Source organism: Lepidochelys olivacea (assembly GCF_965140295.1).
Source record: "Lepidochelys olivacea isolate rLepOli2 genome assembly, chromosome: 6".
Classification (NCBI taxonomy): Eukaryota; Metazoa; Chordata; order Testudines; family Cheloniidae; genus Lepidochelys; species Lepidochelys olivacea.
Genome location: NC_140416.1, coordinates 34,363,904 through 34,381,941, shown reverse-complemented (window position 1 = coordinate 34,381,941; position 18,038 = coordinate 34,363,904). Strand labels below are relative to the sequence as shown.

At 39.6% G+C, this 18,038-nt stretch overlaps 1 protein-coding gene across 4 annotated transcripts in view; it reads left to right on the top strand.

Annotated features, from left to right (window-relative positions):
- The window catches only part of BTBD10 (BTB domain containing 10), a 50,989-nt gene that overhangs the window by 14,515 nt on the left and 18,436 nt on the right, over positions 1 to 18,038 (top strand). The window contains exon 3 of one of the 4 annotated variants that reach the window (XM_084632571.1): positions 218 to 347. The exons of 2 other annotated variants lie outside the window; for them this stretch is intronic. In XM_084632571.1, the coding sequence (XP_084488697.1) occupies positions 247 to 347 (101 nt within the window). In that variant the 5' untranslated portion in view covers positions 218 to 246. Of the gene's footprint in view, positions 1 to 190; positions 348 to 18,038 lie in introns of all 4 variants that reach the window. One more of the 4 variants, XM_084632570.1, reaches the window with a different exon arrangement.

Here is an 18,038-nt window from a genome sequence, read left to right as displayed (position 1 = left end):
ATTACACTTCTTATAATGAAAACACAGTTTTAGCAGCCAGGTAGAGGAGAGAAGCTCTGTTTTGCACCGTGGATACTGAAGAATACAAAAACTAGAATATACTGTATTCATTAATATAAACTAATGGAGCACTTTGAATTCATCTTTCTTTATGGCATTGTAAAAGGTTGACACTGCTCTTTTAATGTAGGTTGAGTGCTGCATGTATGCTTTTCAGAGCAATAGTGTGAGGAAGCTTGCAGTGGGATGGCAGGACGGCCTCATCCTTATGACAGTAACTCCAGTGATCCAGAGAATTGGGATCGAAAATTGCATAATAGACCCCATAAGCTTTGTAAACATTCAAGGTAGGTGCCATATACAATCGCATCTCAGAGCTACAGTAAATCTCATTCTAAAAACAACTATATTTGGTTGTGGCAAGTCCTGTCATGAATGTGGGAGTTCTTCTCTTTTTAAAGCAACTCTAGTTAAAAATGTCACTTGAAATAATTAGTTTTATTGAAATAATTATCAGCCTTCCTAATCTTCACTTGTATTTGTTCTGCTGTTTTGTTTCTTAGTCTTCTCCAAATTAAATGAATTATGAATTCACTTAGTTTGTAGCTTGTTACGTGGATACCTGAATAGTTGAGATGGACACCAGACACTTTATTCACCGGTAATCATTTCAGTGAGCTGGCATTATTTAACAGCACACTTGGGTTATTTGCAGCTTGCTCATGGGGATGAATTAATATTTGCTTACATGAGTTTCACTCTTTATAGCTCTTTGTTTGCTTAGCAAACTTGCTTGCTTTTGACTGCTAAAGGAGTTCTTTACCTAAATATGGATTTTTCAAGTTGAGATGCTTTGTAAATACGCAATCTGAAGACAGTTTAGGGAGTAAATTTATTTTTCAGCTGTTCTATTCAGAATAGAAGCTAAACGAGACAATAGCTTAAGTTACAAACATACTTTTCTAGAAAAGTTTCTCTTCACATATGTGTCTGTTCAAGGATTTGAGCTGTTGGGGGGCTTATTCCCTCACCCGCTTCCTTCCCTGGTCCTTCTCGCATGAACAGAGAGCAACAATACCCGAAGTCCAAAGGTGCAAACAATTCGACGTTTATTGGGGTGAACTTCCAGCAAGCATGATTCCAGTTTCCTTCCTTAGTGTCCTCCTTCCCAGCTCTGACACCACAGAGCCTTACACCTGTGTCCTTGTTCCCATTTCCCCCTTTAGCAAAACATGATTCCAATTTCCTTACCCCCATTCCCTGTTCCCATTTTCCCCACACACACCCACCCCCTCACTTCCTGATTGACTGCAGACTATATAGTAAAACTTGAGTTCAGCTTAGCTATACCTTAACCAATCATTTTCCTGAAATTTAACTAACCAATCCTAACATATAGTAACATGATTATGTAACCAGTTCTATCCCACCACCTTAATTAGTTTACACCCAGCAAAATTAATTATACAGCAGACAGAAACAATCACAGAACCAGACAGAGATTATACAAACAAACAATAGCAAAGTGGGAACTATAATGACAAAACAATACAGAAGTGAGGATTTCACATCCCAGCTATTGATAAGTGAGTTCTTGCCAGACAGGATGCTATCAAACTAAGTTTCCTTTTACGTTTTCCTAGGCACTTCCCTTTCTCTGGAGGTGATAGGCACTATCAGGTCAGGATTGTATTCCTAACAGCCCAATAGCACCTTATTTCAATGTGACTAGTTTGGAATGTGAGGATGTGACCGTTCACTTCCCAGCTTATGGCTGCCTCTGCTGCTTAGCCAAAGGCCTTAGCCTAAGAACAGGGCCTCAGACTGTCACAGTAAGAGAAGGCCCTTACATCGGCAGACAGTGATTTTGATTCTTTCTTTTATACCTCTAGAACTAGTGATAAGAATACACCTAAATTTTTAAAGTACAGGCTTTTGCAGACAGGCCTGAATATCTATATCCTAACATGAGCCATTATTAAACATTAATTACACCTCACAACATTCTGCTCAGATAGGTAAGTGTTAGACCAAGATTTCTCAAACTGGGGGTTGGGACCCCTCAGGGGGTCATGAGGTTATTACATGGGGGGGTCGCGAGCTGTCAACCTCCACCTCAAACCCCGTTTTGCCTCCAGCATTTATAATGGTGTTAAATATATAAAAAAGTATTTTTAATTTATATGGGGGGGGTCGCACTCAGAGGCTTGCTATGTGAAAGGGGTCACCAGTGCAAAAGTTTGAGAACCACTGTATTAGACTATCCATTTTACAGGTGGGGAAACTGATGCACTCAATTGTTAAATGATTATCAAGTCACACAGTGATTCAACAGTTGAGCTAGAAATAAAATTCATAAGACCAGATTGTTATATTCCCTTTCGAATTGCTAAACCTTTGTCCCTCAGTAACGGGATATTGCTGTATCAAATAACTTACAATATAAAGTTTTAATATTACATTAGGAGATATATGGAAGACATGCAATTGGCATAACTGTATTTCAGCCAAATGTGCATCTGGTAAAACAGTGAAATTAATATTATTGAGCACTAATGTCTCTAAAATGAAGCATAAATTAAAGTAAATTCAAGCAAATACATGTCTTCTCCTTAAAGATAAATAACTTGGTAGTGCTAAGTGCTCTACAGGTGATGGATCTGTATAATATGCCAAAAAAAAGCTAATATACATTTTGAAGGGAAAGTATCCAAACTGACATTTGACCATTGGATAATATAGACACCTTTTGGGAAACTTTGAACAAGAAATTGATTTAATTGTTTCAGCTGAAAATAAATAACTTGTATTGAAAAAAGTTTGTCTCTTTCACACATTGAGACATTGAAATATATGAAAAGTAGTGTGTTAGGGCAAAGGACTGAATTACTAGAAAACAAAGTGTGCTATAGAATAGAATTAGTATTTTTAGGTGACCAGTCAATTCAGTATTGCTCTTAACTTACTGGGTGCTCTTTGCAAAAGAAGAACCTAAAATCTGCATAGAGCTAGTGGAAAATAGTAGAAAAATGCTTTTTAGGACACAAACTTAAGGCCTTCACTCACAAGGCACTAGCTGGTTATGAGGATTGGGTACCCCAGCCTCATTCATGTTGCACTTTATAGGGCATACTTTACATCATGGTAGGGAAAAAATGTTTTGAGAAATTGCATGTGGTAGTAATGTAACTAGACTTTATTCTAAGCCATCTGAACAAGGGAGCAAAGTTAAGGTGGCATGTACAAACAAACTGTCATTTCCTGATTTGAGGGTGTAACCATGGAACTGTAGCATTTTTCATATAGTTTTAATGCAATTTACTAGGCTTAAAAAAGAGACTGCATGATCTGGAGCTATTTGCAAATTGTCCTGCACAAGGTTGATAATCGGACAAGGGCTACTTCAGAATTCTGTTTCATTCACTTTGTGCCTTGCTAAATGCAGCAAATGGCATATCGGAAATGTTGTTGGGTCCTCTTTTTTTAACTCAGAGAGAGTGTAAAAAGAAAATGGCTGAACAGATTTTACTCAAGTGTAAAATATAAAAATAAAAAGCCTACACGTAGAACCCAGATCTAACATGTTTCAGTCCCATAAGTGAAGTTAATGCCTCTGTGTTCCCTCTCTGAGCTCACTATTCAGTTGTAGTAGCTCATCACAGGATACATGTGTACTTTAAGCTGAGGGTACGATTCCCAGATTGACAAGACATACTCGTGCTAACTCTCATCAAGCTAGCATGCGAATAATAAAATATAGCCATGGCAGAAATAGAAGGGATTCAGAGATTGGGGGTGAAAATGAATTAGTCCTGGAGAACCTTCTGTATGAAGAGACTGTATAGGTAGGAATTGTTTAATTTAGAAGGGACATGAGAAGTATAGAAAATAATGAATGGCATACAGATATTAATGTTTGTCACACTGACTTTCATATATGTTGGACTAATTTTTAAAAATTCTGTTACTAAAATAAGCAGACAAGACTGAATAATTGTAGAAATCAGACCTGTTGACTAAAGAGGTGCCATTTTTAGTCACTCTTTGGACTTCAACTGCTCTTTAAGCATGAGTCATCTAAATAGTTACAACTATGTAGTAGGTACAGCTGTTGTATTTTTTTTTAATTTAATTTTTTCATTGTTTATAAACTTGTAAAGCACATTTTGTAAACTTTTTTTTCCTAATCCTATTTCTCTAAGCATTCCCTCTTAACATGTGATGGAAGCTTTGCCTGTTGTTTATGGCTGTTTCAAAGCTCATCCTTTACCTTTCCTCTTCTGCCTTGGAGCGTCAATACTTGTTTGACCATTGATTATGTTCAGCTGATGCTCAGTTCGAAACCATCCTCATTTTACTTTTGAATTCTGTTATTTCCTATATGTGTCATGATAGAAGGATTTTGGCTACACCATAATGCCTTCCCATGTCAGTCTCTGTAACTTAGTTTTTTTACTCCCAAGACCACAATTATTAATCTTTCTTGAATCACTTTCCACGCTTCTTGCCTCTAAGAGCCTATCTGCGTTCCAAGTTGTCACTATAGGTTAGGAACATCCATGTTCAAATATGGCTTTTGTTGGTGGTTGGGACATGTTTATAGGTGATGAATGAATCTGTAACTTGATTCACTCACAGTTTTTTATAACTGTTTCATCCACACTACAAAAAGTTAAAATACAGATACATGTAACCTTCCCAAAAAGGCACCAAGTTACCTACTGTCATCACTGGAGCACCATCAGCATTTATCCTTGATTTAACCTGTCTTTTATTGCAAGGGAGACTTTTCCTATCGATAAACTCAATTTCTGTAATGAAACATTTGAAAAGTTAGGCTAATGAGCTTTCTTCTGTGGTTTAACTTGCTGGGCAAAGTGACCAGTCACCAGTTTCCACAACTATTTCTCCACCATCTGTTGCCTTCTACTGGCTGGCTTCTGTGCTTTCTCCTGTTGGATTCTTTCTTAGCTCTTAAGCATATTTATTGTGGAAAATTTGATTATACGGTTTAGTCTGATGTTCTATATATTTTTTAAAAAGTCTAGTTGCCAGCATCAATGTATAAAGGCCTTGGGTGGGTTCTAGATTGTCCCTATCTGTTCTCCACTGAACAATGGTGAGAAGCAATGAGCTACACTCGGTGCCATCTGAGGAGGCTGATATATCAACCCTATCATGCTTTGTAAAGGTATGTAAGGTTTGCCAGATGGTGGCCTCACACAACTCTCTTTTGCTGAAGCCTTTCTCCTTTCAACCCAGGAAGGTGGTTATGGCCCTAAAAGAGTGGGTTGTGAATGCTGCTCTGGGGTGAAGATTCTTGTGGCTTTATGTGCAGAACTAATGCAAGATTTTATTCACCTACATATGGTGAATCTGGAATCTTGTTGAACTTTCTTGAGAGCCCAAGAAACAGATGAGTCTGTATGAATATGTAAATAGAATTTAAGGACTCTAATTACATCCATACTTTCTATTTGAGGGGTTTTGGAGTCGGACAAAAGCTTGGTAAGAAAACTTATGATGGGAGATCCTGACTTGTAAATAAACCCAGGAGTTAATTTAACTGCTGCTTCCTTGTGGAAGGTCAGAACAGAGTCTTTGTATGTAGTGCTGCTAACTCTAATTCACTTGACTGAAATAATCATGAGAGGATATATTAGGAGAGGAAATGTTGGAATTAGTGACTCAAAAGTGGAAACAAATACTTTAAAAACTAGACTCCATGACTTAGACTTAAATTAAAATTTAAGCCTGAGAGACAATTCCCTTTATCAAGTGTCTTTAGGGCTGACCCTGCCATGAATTCTCCTTCCTCTCTGGTTGCCTTAAGACAGGGGTGAGAAAACTTTTTGGCCCAAGGGCCACATCTGGATATGGAAATTGTATGGCGGGCTATGAATGCTCACAAAATTGGGGGTTGGGGTGAGGGCTCTGGGATGGGGCCAGAAATGAGGAGTTCAGGGTCTGGGATGGGGCAGGGGACTGGGGATGAGGGGTTTGGGGTGCAGGAGGGTGTTCTAGGCTGGGACCAAGGGGCTCAGAGGGCAGGAGGGGGATCAGGGCTAGGGCAGCAGGTTGGGGCACAGAACGGTGTCGGGGTGAAGGCTCTGGGTGACAATTATCTCAAGCAGCTCCCGGAAACAGTGGCGTGTCCCCACTCCGGCTTCTATGTGGAGGTGCAGCCAGGTAGCTCTGCACGCTTCCCCATCTGCAGGTGCTGCGGTTCCTGGCCAATGGGAGTTGGAGAGCTAGCGCTTGGGGCGGGGACAGCATACAGAGCTCCCTGGCTGCCCCTACGCGTAGGAGCTGGAGGGGGGACATGCTGCTGCTTCTGGGAGCCGCGTGGAGTGGGGCAAGCCCCAGATCCTTCTCTCTGGCGGGAGCTCGAGAACCAGATTAAAACGTCTGAAGGGCTGGATGTGGCCCCTGGGCCGTCGTTTGCCCACCCCTGCCTTAAGAGCAGAAATTCATGGTGTTTTATGGACACCCAGATTGCAGTCCTGCCAGAAGAGAGTGAGGTAATTGTGACTGTCTTGTGTGATGTTTATCTAATGTCATTTAATTTTTTTTGGAGTTGCCCAGTGTGACAGGATCCCTGGGGTACAACCTGGTACTGGGGTACTGCTGTGCCCCCCTTAATCCTTCATCTTGAGCTGTCTCTCACAGTGCTTTGCTAGTGACAAGCAGCAAACCCGTCCACCTGCTGTTATCACTTAGCACAACAGCATGTGGAACCCCAGCTAAATTGCATGAATGCAGATGGGGTAGGTGGGTGCAGGGACACATGAGGAGGGGGGGCTGAGTGGGAGTGCAGGGACACATGGGGACGGGGGTTGGAGGGGTGGCTGAGTGGGGTGCAGGGACACATGGGAACAGAGGGGAGTACAGGGACACATGGGGATGGGGCAGGTGTGCCTGACCTGAGAGAGGTAGGGGTCTGCATGGGGAAGGCTTCCTAACAATCTCCCCTCCCCAAAAACCTCCTTCTCCCCCCCCCCCCCCAAAAAAAAACCAAAACCAAAAACACCCTGTTCAGTAGTTCTCCCACCCACAACCCAACAACTCTCCAAGTTAACACTCGGGCTCCTTCCCAGCAATTACTTCCCTCTCCCTCTGCTCCTCTGTTACTCCTGACTCTCCCAAAGTCTTTGCACTACTTCTGAAGGGTGCAGGAAATACATTTCTGTATTGTAGTTTAAATTAATTATTACTCAAAGTTCTGTATTAATATTCCTTGTAAGGAATCTATTTTTCCAAAAAAGATTCAGGAAATGTTGGGGGGTTTTTTGGTCTTTATTGTCACACACATACTTACTGACAGGTATTTTTAAACAAATTACCAAAATAATTGAAACTGGCTTGATTGTATTGTATTATTTTCATGAGTAAAATATGCAGAATTTTAAAATATTGTGAGCAGAATTCCCCCAAGAGTATTGTTGGAGCAGCAAACAGGTCTAATTTTGGAACCCTTCATTGGCTCTAGATTCTTAAAAATACTGATTGGGCTAGATCACATTTGCTAGGTGAATCAGTTCTGAGCCATTTGACCTGGATATTGAGTGTCTCTACCAGATGTATGGCTTTGGTAGTGCTACTGGCTTATCAACGGAACATAGTAAACAATTTGCAGATCCAGTCTGTGCCACTTTTAAACTTGTCTAGCTCATAAATCTTGGGCTGAGAAGTTGTTCAGGGTTGCACCCAGAGCATTTAGACTGGACTCCGTGGTGAACCCATAGTGGATAACATCAATAGAAATTGTGCTGTGAGGAATCAAACAGCCTAACAATTTCCTGATAGGATGTGATGGCAGATTGAACTGTTGCGCTCTCTAAGGATGAATGAGTGAAGAAGTGTTCTGAAACGAAGTCTCTCAGTACTGAACCAGTTAGTATATCTACAGCAGTCTCAAAGCAGAGAATGTCCAATACTGTTGGATGAAAGGATCTGAAGAGTGGTGGTCTTGTAAACTACTGTAGGCATTCTTGATGTGGATGAACCTTCCCTTTTACTGTCTTGAAATGGGCTACCAAATGAGAGAGAGGCCAGTCTATCCTATAAACTTTTGCCAGCAAAAGCTGTGTCATGGATGTAATGAGGTCTGATTTTTTGATGGACATGATTGGGCCAGCAGAAGCCCCTCCAGTGGACACAGTTCAGATTGGCAAAACTTCACTTCTGCTTGTTTCGCTATAGGAGGGAGCCCGGAATAAACTATTCCAGCAAAAGGACGTTTTACTGGTATAAACTGCATACACACTAGATGTACTTTGCCAGTCTAGCATACCTAAACTAGCAAAGTGCATCTACTGTAGATCTGGCCATAATGCTGGGGGGGAATGGATGTGCAGAGAGCTCTTATCCATGTCTATCACAAATCCCAGACTGAAGAGTCACTGAACCACCAGGGAACACTACATCTTTAGTGGTGGACACTAATTCCTTCACCAGCCGTGCTTCCAAAGAAGAGGTTGCCTGAATGTTGCTTTCCCTATGGGCTGCTGCCACAACAACTAAGGTCTTTCAGTACTCACTGTGCTGAGACAAGATCAAAACGAGAGGGAGGAGTATTGGAAATGGCCCCTCCCATGAGCAAAACAAAGACTTCTGAGTGTATTCTAGAAAATATATATGTGTGTGTGTGAAGGTGCGCAACTTCTAATTTGTAGATATTTGAAATTTGCCCAAACTATCCTGGATCAAAGGGTTTATACTTCATATTTTTTGTCTCAAGTGAAGAGATTAAGCCCCTTAAGGTCTTGGACTGGATAATTTTCTGCTGACTGCAGATAGAATAGACTCTGAGGAACATGAGGCTTCTGCATCTTTTGGAAGATGAGTAAGGGGACAGCACTAGGTTTTGGAAAGAGAAGGAAGAGAGGACCCACTGAAGAGTATTTTTAAAAAAAAAATAATTGAAATTAAATGTAGCCATTTGTTTGTTATGGATAGGATACAGGCTCAAAAGCAGTAGTTGGTGCAACATGGACTGATCAGTTAGCTGGTGCATGTGACAGATTTTATTAGTTTGGAAGTTGGCCTTGAGATATCTGGAATACTGGAGCCTGGATGAAATCCAGAAAAGTCAGTTCCTAGAAGATTTAGCCAAAGAGGTCCCAGTTTTTTTGGCTTATCTGAAGAAAGAAACATATTAGGATCAGCCATGTCTTTCATGTTCTGTCCCAGGATATCCCTTCAAAGAAAAAGGCCACAAAATGGATGTTGAGTCATCTGTTCATGATCTCTGCTGGAAGTGACTGGCTATAATGATGCCTACCACCACCAGATTCAGGATCTTAAATTGAGTCTCTGGCAGCATGGTAAGGCAAATGTGAGGTGCTGTTTTTAAAAACTTTCTAGGCAGTCAGGATTGAATTTCCAGGTTTCTGAAGAGGTACTGAATCCATTTTGCTTTTAGAGGAGACTCACAAGGAAAACATTGATGTGGATGTGAAAATGTAAGCGACAATTCATGCTGTTTTCTTAAGATAGAGTCCAGTTCTCTGACCTCAGAGTTTGAGAGGCAAACTCTGGTTTCTTACTGGAAAGGAGGAGAACATTTCTCTGATTGATCGATCACCGGGTCAATCTTTGGGCAGGACTGCCACTATTCTTTTGTATCTGAGAGGATGTTGTAGAGCTTGTCATAAGTAGGAGAGATGGAAAAATAAGGGTCTAGATGCTTCCAAGTCTCTATCTTGCAGTTCATAGGAGGGGAAAGAGTTAATCCTTTAAGTCTTGTTAAGAAAGCATTCTTTCCTGCCCTTCTGTGAATCTTTGTTCCTTTCCTTTCAGTGGTTGTAGTGTTAGCAATGGGCTTATTAAGGTTTGGGCCTTTGCTTGAACCTAGGTTGTCAGAATTGAAATGTCTGAGGTCTGGTCCTTCTGGTTCTTAAGGGCAGGTCTACATGTAAAACACTGCATCAGCACAGCTGCACCACTAGTACTGTAATGAAGACTCTACGCCTGCGGGAGACAGCTCTCCCATTGGCATAGTTAATCCACCTCTGCGAAAGATGGTAACCATGGTGGTGGGAGAAGCTCTTTTGACAACATTGTGCTGTCTGCACTGGCGCCTAGGTCGGTATAATTACGTCGCTCAGGGATGTGGATTATTCATATCTCTGAGTGATGATGTTATACTGAAGTAAATCTATAGTGTAGACCTGCCCTAAGAGACTTCCTCTTCCTCTGGGTGCGAAGTCCCTACATCTTGAGTTCTTCCTCTTTTGGACACTTACTTAGTGATTGGATTGGGAAACAGAGGAGAAGCCAAAGTACAAAGAAAGGCAACAAGCAGCCTTTCATAGAGGATGGTGCAGAATGCTGGATAACTTGACCTACTGAAGATAGGGTTTCTGTGTAAATCCACCTCCAGAAAATATTCCTCACTACTTGAAAAATCTCCTTTGTAGGGACCTCCATTGACAGTATTTTGAAGTGAAGTGGATCTGAAGCGCTGAGTAATATGGTGGTACTCCATCCTTGGTGTTGGATACTGCCCTGAACTAGGGATGGGGAACCACTCAAAGTTCTGTGGGTGCTCCAGGGTCCCAGGTCCGAAGACTCTTTAGAGTACTGTTCTCTCCTGGTGAGGGAAAAACTTGTGGCACCACCAAGAAGTGTAGTTGGTGCTTTGGAAGAGCTGTTTGTGGGAGCCCTAAAGAGAGATGGACTTCTGAATCATATGTTTGGGACATCTTGTGGGATACACCACCTGGCCTGAGAAGTGAGAGGGATCTGGAGCCTGACCTCCTAATGTTGACTACTCTTTGAGGTGCTAGGAGAGGGCATGTGTTCTCCACCTGAAAGCAAGCAAAAAGGAGTTGTAGCCTACTGCCCCTTGCCTGCGTGTTGCTGTAAGAGGCCTTTTTATTTGCCCTGGGAGGGGGAAGAGACTCCAAACTTGGGCTTACTCCATTGCAGGAGAGTGAAACAAGGGTCCTGCAATTACAGCATTGTGAGCCTGCGGCTGAAGGAATTTGAGTACAGTTGCACCTGTGTTTCCTATCAGTTGACAGCTTCATAATGAGACCGATGGCATCTTAAAATATGGCAGACTACCTGAACAAGGTATGGAAGCCATCTTGTAGAGGGCATAGGTCTGAGAAGGAGAACAAGTATTGGAAGCCAGTGATAGATAGTTGCTGTACCTGACAAATTAGAACAGCAAAGGGAACCCCATTGATCTAGATTTTTGAACCTGTATGAGCAGAAATCTTTCTTCAACCCTTTGTAGCTTTCTACCTTGACTGTTGTAAATCCCTTTTTTTTCATTCTAAATCCATATTCTTGAAATCCTTTGAGATCTGGAATGCTGCCCCAGTAGTAAAAACATATTGTCTTGTTTCCTTTGCTGGTTTTCTTTTTGTTTTAGAAATCCAAATTTGCTTTCCTGGCTGCAAATTCTTGATGAACTCTTAACTATATCCTTTATTTAACTTCCATCATCTGCTCTTTAACCTTCTTTACTTTCCATATTATGGTTGTCTGTTTCCTGGGATTTACCTCCCTCTTTAAATGTAATGTGACTGTAAAGCAGTAGTCTGATATGATATGAATCAATTTAAAAAATATTGTGTAGCACTCAGATCATCAAAAAACTTTAGGAAATATGGCCCTGAAACTGTTAAATATAAGTTTGGGATGCTTTTACCCAGTCCCATTTGTATATGAGAAATTGGACTTGAAACCAAAAACTCAGTGATCTATTTTTATATCAAAAGTCATATAAATTGATCAAAAGTCAATTGCAGCACATGCTTGTGGTCTCAGCAAAAGACTGTTTTAGTTGTAAATACTAATTTAGGAAGATTGTAAAATACCAAATGAAAACTTTAATTCCTTGAATAGCCATAAAACCAAACATGAAAAATATATCTATGACAAGAGAAAGTTAGCAACAACCTTTTCAGTGTTTTGTTTGTGTGCTGAAACCTGACAAACTGGCAGGACTAGAAATAGCTTCACAGATGGTACTTGGCAATATATCAAGCAGCTCTCCTCTCACGCGCTCTTTATCCTGTCTGTCAATTTCATTATCCAATGGCCGCTTAGAAATGGCGAAATGGCAAGCATGAATTCAGCTCACAGGAGGCTGCGAGGTCAGACGTCAGTACTGCACTACGCACGGCTGAGTCAGTGACTGTGAGAAAATGAATTGAATTAATATCTAGAGGGGGCTTGCGTCTCTGAACACTTAGTGGACTGAATAGCTGCAAAAGGATTGTCAGTCTTGAGGGAGAGAGGAAAATAGAAGAAAAAAGTAAGACTGGCTAATGGTGCAGTGGTGCTACTGAGGAGATGATGGAAATATCAAATATGCTGAATTTAGCAAGTAATGCCAAAGGATGCTGAGCTGGCTTCCAGAGCTGCTTTCTTGGAAGGAGCAGAATTCTTTTGTACTCTGATTGCAAAATTATTTCAATGCTTTTGTATTTCTTCCCTGATGTATACAACAGGAAGGTGCGTAACCATTGATAACGGGATAATCTGTGAGCAATACATAACAGGATGGACAGTATAGAGATGGAGATGCACTGTCCTTTGTGTATCCTGGTCAATTTAAATGAGTAGACTTCCAAGAGTGTGAGAGAGACTATTTTGTTACTTCTAAGATAAGTCACTGTAATAAAAGCAGAAAGGATTTTCTCTTTTAAAAAAAGCCTTACAAAAATACTGTGGTAACTTTGTGTTGAAAGATTGGCCTGGCCTCCCTTTTCTGAAAGTATTGATTACATGAATACAGTCACAATTGCGTGCAAGAGGTTAGCTATAAATTAATATGTTAGGAATTTTTTTAAATAAAAGTCTTAGAGAATATAGCAAGAAGAGAAATTGTATTAAAGTTGGTTTTGTTATTGGCTCACTGTCATTGAACTGACTGTAAATTTTTGCTGATCATAGACATCAATATACTATGATTCTATTTAAGTGCTACAACAAATTGCTTGTAAACCATTACATTTTATACAATGTCCATTAGAGTGTGGATTAGCTTGGCAATTTGAAATCTATGGCAGTTGCTTTGACAGTAAAATGAATCCTCCTTTAATTGTTCGGTATCAAATGAATAAAATTTTATTCTGAAAGGGTAAAATTTTTCTTTCACAGTTGCATCCAGCTTTTAAATTGGAATAGGACTGTTGACATTTATAAAAATAATCAACTCTTGCCTGACTGCAGGAATACAAAACATACAAATCATGACACTTCGACAAACCTGCCATTTTGACAAATTTTACGCTTTTCTTCCACCCGACTCCCATTATCTAGTTTTCTGTGTTTAAGTAAAGCTTTGAGCATGTTAAGTTTTGTTTGTAATGCAATTGCTTTTAAAGTACTTTAAAATATTTTATATATTTTAATATTTTCTAGAGGCACATTCAGTACTGTAGAAGAGAATAGATACCGGTAAACTGAGCTTCCCTACTTCTCACTTGGGGAATATGTTGTTTAGGTTAGTTTACCCACTTCTTTTTTTACCACTACATTATTGGGAAAAACATTCTAATCCAGTGTCTGAAGGAAAAATAAATACTCCAGTTAGCCTGGCCCAAAAGTTTTGGATGAGTGCACCACTATTGTCACAACATTCATATTGTGGTTAGGAAATAGTGATACACGAAGCTTGTGAATGTTGGTATATTTAAAGAATCTTCAGAGTAACGTCTTTCCCTGTAGAAATATAACTGACAAAATAAGGCGCTTCAGAGTTAAATCTCTTAAATTCTCCTGTGGTAACATTTTTCTGTGTGGGTTTTTTTTTCCCATACCATTGATATGCTGCCATTTATGTGTGTATACTTCACGTGAATGAAAGAGCAAATGAGTTTTGCCTTTGAATGGTCTTGTCCCTCTCAGAATGTTAACATAATCATAACAGGTTTTTGAGCAAAATTCTTCTCCTGAATGTGCAGGCTCTACTCTTTTATTGCTGTCAGTGAGAGCCAATCAATGCACATCCCAAGGCAAGATTTTACTTTTTGGGTTTTTTTTAACTTCACTAGTTCTGAAAACAGTAAAGCAGGCTATGCTGCTGCTTTATGTTGGCAACTTTAAAAAGCCATATTTGTTATATTGCCTTCTATAATGCTGTTGTGCGCCTCATTTTCAGTATTGGATCAATATAATTTTGATTTGGATCAAAACCGACTACGCAACAGTTGATTTAAAAATGTTAACTTATTTAAAAATCAAAATAAGGAGAACCTACATTCCAAATTATGCTTTTAAAATTTGCTCTGTTCCTCTATTGTGACTAAAACATTCAAAACTACCAAATCTAATTACCTTTTTAAATCCTATATTGATCATAATGCAAAGGTAGGGTGGTTGTTTCTGAGAGAGAGAGAGAGAAGTTCACAGGTGATTGTTGAATAAAAAAAGCACTTTCAGGTCTCTGTTGTACTGAAAGTTCCCATTTGCAAAGAATAAAATAGAAATGTGCAGCTATAGTAGTTCATCTGGACACTTGCTACAGCATGATAGGCAAAACACCATAGTTTTCTTGAAGATCGAAATTACAGATTAATGCAGTGTGACAGCTGGGTACCGTAGAGAAATAATTAGTCTGGGGGTATTAGCTATCAGTGACAGGTCACTGGTGCAGCTTCACTGGTGCAAATGCTTAGTGTAGACATGCCATGTGGCTATACGTTTAATTTGTGTTGGCATGGCTTATCCTTGCTTGAAAGTCGGATAGGCCCTACTGGTGTAAGTCAGTTTTTCACCAGTGCAGCTCACTTACACTAGGAGTTTAAGTGTGACAGAGATGTATCAGTGTAGCTCCACTGCTGTAAAAACCCCCAGTGTAGACCCCTAGGGCTTGTCTGCAGCAGTGCAGCTATGCTGGTGATTATAGTCTCCATTATTATTATTGGACAATTATGTGGACAAATTTGTGGATTATGTGGACAAAGCCTAAGATTCGATTAACAAAACATACTACAGTATATTTGCTAGTACACTTCATAGTGTTATAATTTAAACTATACCACAGTGGTAAAATTAATCCAATGCATTTGTGATGCATTATTTTTGTTGTTGTTTTTGTGCACTTACTAACAAGTATAGTTCATTAACTAAACCAGTCTCCCAGTGTTTGGTGTGAAACAGAGAGATTCTGCTGCATACATACGCCCATTAAGGATACAAGTAGCAATTGTTTAAAACTGGTATTTTTTTGGTTGTAGTTTGAGATGATCACTTTCTGTATGTTAAGATTTTTGCTTAACAGACTTTAAAAAACAAAACCTGTTTCTGATGGTTCTGGTATTTTAAATTATTTGTGTTATTATTAACACTTTTATTGCTAAAATAATTTTACAAATCAAAATGATCTGAATCACAAGTCATCCTGTTTGTTTTTTCTATTTCACTCAGCTTAACTTTCCAGAGGCTCTGAGACTAGCCTCATGTTGCAGTGTTCTGGCTCACAACATTGCAGGGCAAAGTCTAGTAAACTCTCTTAATTGACATTTATTTTTCTCCTAAATCTGATTTTCTGGGGGTTTTTACCACCCTTTTCATTTATATAGCCCAAAATTTGGGGATGGTCTTCTTGTCCCTTTTAAGTGTCTTGCTTACTGCTGAACATGCCTGTGTTTCAGTAATAGTATTCTATTTTGTAGTGTGTGTGTTCAGATGAATAGAACTTTAAATTTTGCCACGTATATTAACTGCTCAAGTAAATGCATTTTCTGAATTTGTCTGGATATGATTCAACAGTAACATTGACGTTTAAGTGGCTGTAATTAAGATAAGTGTTCATGTTTCCAGTGGTGCTGTTTCAATCAGTCTGGCTTGCGTATTTAAGTCTTACATTTATAGAGTACCTAGCATCCAAAAGAATAGGATTTTTACATGTGAGAGTCTAATCTGTGTGTGCATTAAAAATGGAAACTAGAAACCTTCAGCAGCCTATTATAGAGGCGGAGTGAAGGAACAGCAATTCGAGTTCTAAGTATGCGGAGAATGTAGGTGGAATGCGAACATTGGGCCTGGAATCTTATCCTTTGTGACTCTCTACTTCTTGCAAAAAGTGCCTTGGTACCTTTTAAAAGATCAGAGTACTGAAGGTCTTGGTTTTTACAACTTGTGCAGAAAAAGGCATTTCCAGTAACATAATGAGTGCTCTCTCTTTCATTAGGTGTTTATTCAGGACTGACAAAGGAAAATACATGGCCTATTGAGTCACCAACAGAACTTCCTGTAGCATTGATTTTTCCTTAGATTTCCTATTGAAAGATTAACCAGGGTCAACCTTGCTTTGCTATGAGATCTAAGAACATTGCCTGGGAGGTGGCGGTGGCTGAAGATATCTTAATTTGTTTTTTGAAGGACTTTGCGTCAAATTGAAAGCTTGGATCTTCGTGTACAAACAAATTTTAATTCTAGAGAATATAGTAAAATCTATAAATGTCCTTCCTTGAAGAATGGACTTTTCCATTGGCTCATGTCCCTAGAGTACCAAAGAATGTAATCTGAAGGTACCCTGTTATAGTCTTATATGTATTGTCTCATGTCTCAGTCGTGCATTTTCTTTGTCTAAAGAAATGTTATATATTTGGAGAACATTATCCAAAAAGAAACATGTCATGATGAATACTGTTACTATGAAATGAGGCACCTTTCCACCACATGGCTAAACTATTAGGCCAGGTCTACATTACCACTCACTTCAGTGTAATTTACGTCGCTCGGGGTGAATAATCCATCCCCCTCAATGACACAAGTTACGCCAACCTAAGCACCAGTGTGGACAGTGCTATGTCGACAGGAGAAGTTCTCCCACCAACATAGCTACTGTCTCTCACGGAGGTAGATTTATTATGCCGACAGAAGAGCTTTCTCCTGTTGATATAGAGTGTTTTCAACAGATGCCCTACAGCAGCGCAGATGCATCGATTTAGCGCTTCTAGTGTAGACTAGCCCTTAGTAACTTAGATGGCTAAGTGTTTCACTCATGACACCTGCCTGGTCATGTATGTGGTTGTATTCCTGTAATTAGTTCAGCACAGATTTTTGGAAACTGTTTCCAGCATAGGCAGGACCCATCCTCTCAACCCCCACTTCCCCCAGCCATGTTTGTGTCTTTCCTGCCTTCCAGCTTTTTTGAATTAGGACTTTGAGAATGTTTACATGCCCCTTGGGCTCTCTTTCCCCTGCTGAAGCACTATGGGATGGCTGCTCATACTTTCCCATAATACACTAATATATAAACCCAGGTAAGCAGTGGAGTAGTTGAATTCATAATGAGATGGCAGAGAAGTGACTGTAGGGACACTAACTGAACTGTTGTTTGTACTGTGTTAAAATGACTTTATCAATGGGTTTGTTTAAACTTGAATTTTTTAATGTTAGCATGTGTTGTTTAACATGATTGTGAAGTCTAATGTAGACAGGACAGAGTTTTGTTGCTAGCACTTTTAAATCCTAGGTTGCAGCCTGTCACTTTTAATTTTTGAAAATACTTCATAGTCTTCCAGTGAAAGTAGTTGAGTTTATAAATGCAAATACTTAGAAGAAAAACAAGGCAGTTGCAGATGTTCCATCCCAAAATCTTCATGGAATCTAAGGGATGGGGTTACAGATTGTTGTTTGCAACTTCTGCTGCAAGTCTCAAATTTTTGAAGGACCAGTCTTTCTTCACTTTCAAAATGGGAAAGGCAAGTACAAGAAGATATGTTTAGTCCTTAAATGTTGACATTCTAGAATATAAATTTATTTTATTTATTTTATTACTTATTTTTAAAGTAGGCACTAAGTGTCTTCTGAAAAAATCATTTGTTAATTAATCCATTTAGAGCTTTTTCATTTTGAAATGTGCATCTAATCCTTGCTGCCCTCTAAAAATCAAGACTTGCAGTTTTTTTACCTTATTCAGTAACCTCTTAGCCAACTTTACATCCACAAAATGTGTTGTCTTACTGCAGCATATTTTAAGCTTGGCAGAAAATGGTACTGCAGTAGTTTCTCTCTGCACCAATTTTTTTGCTGGTAGAAACTTCTTCCTCATGGCCTGTATCCAG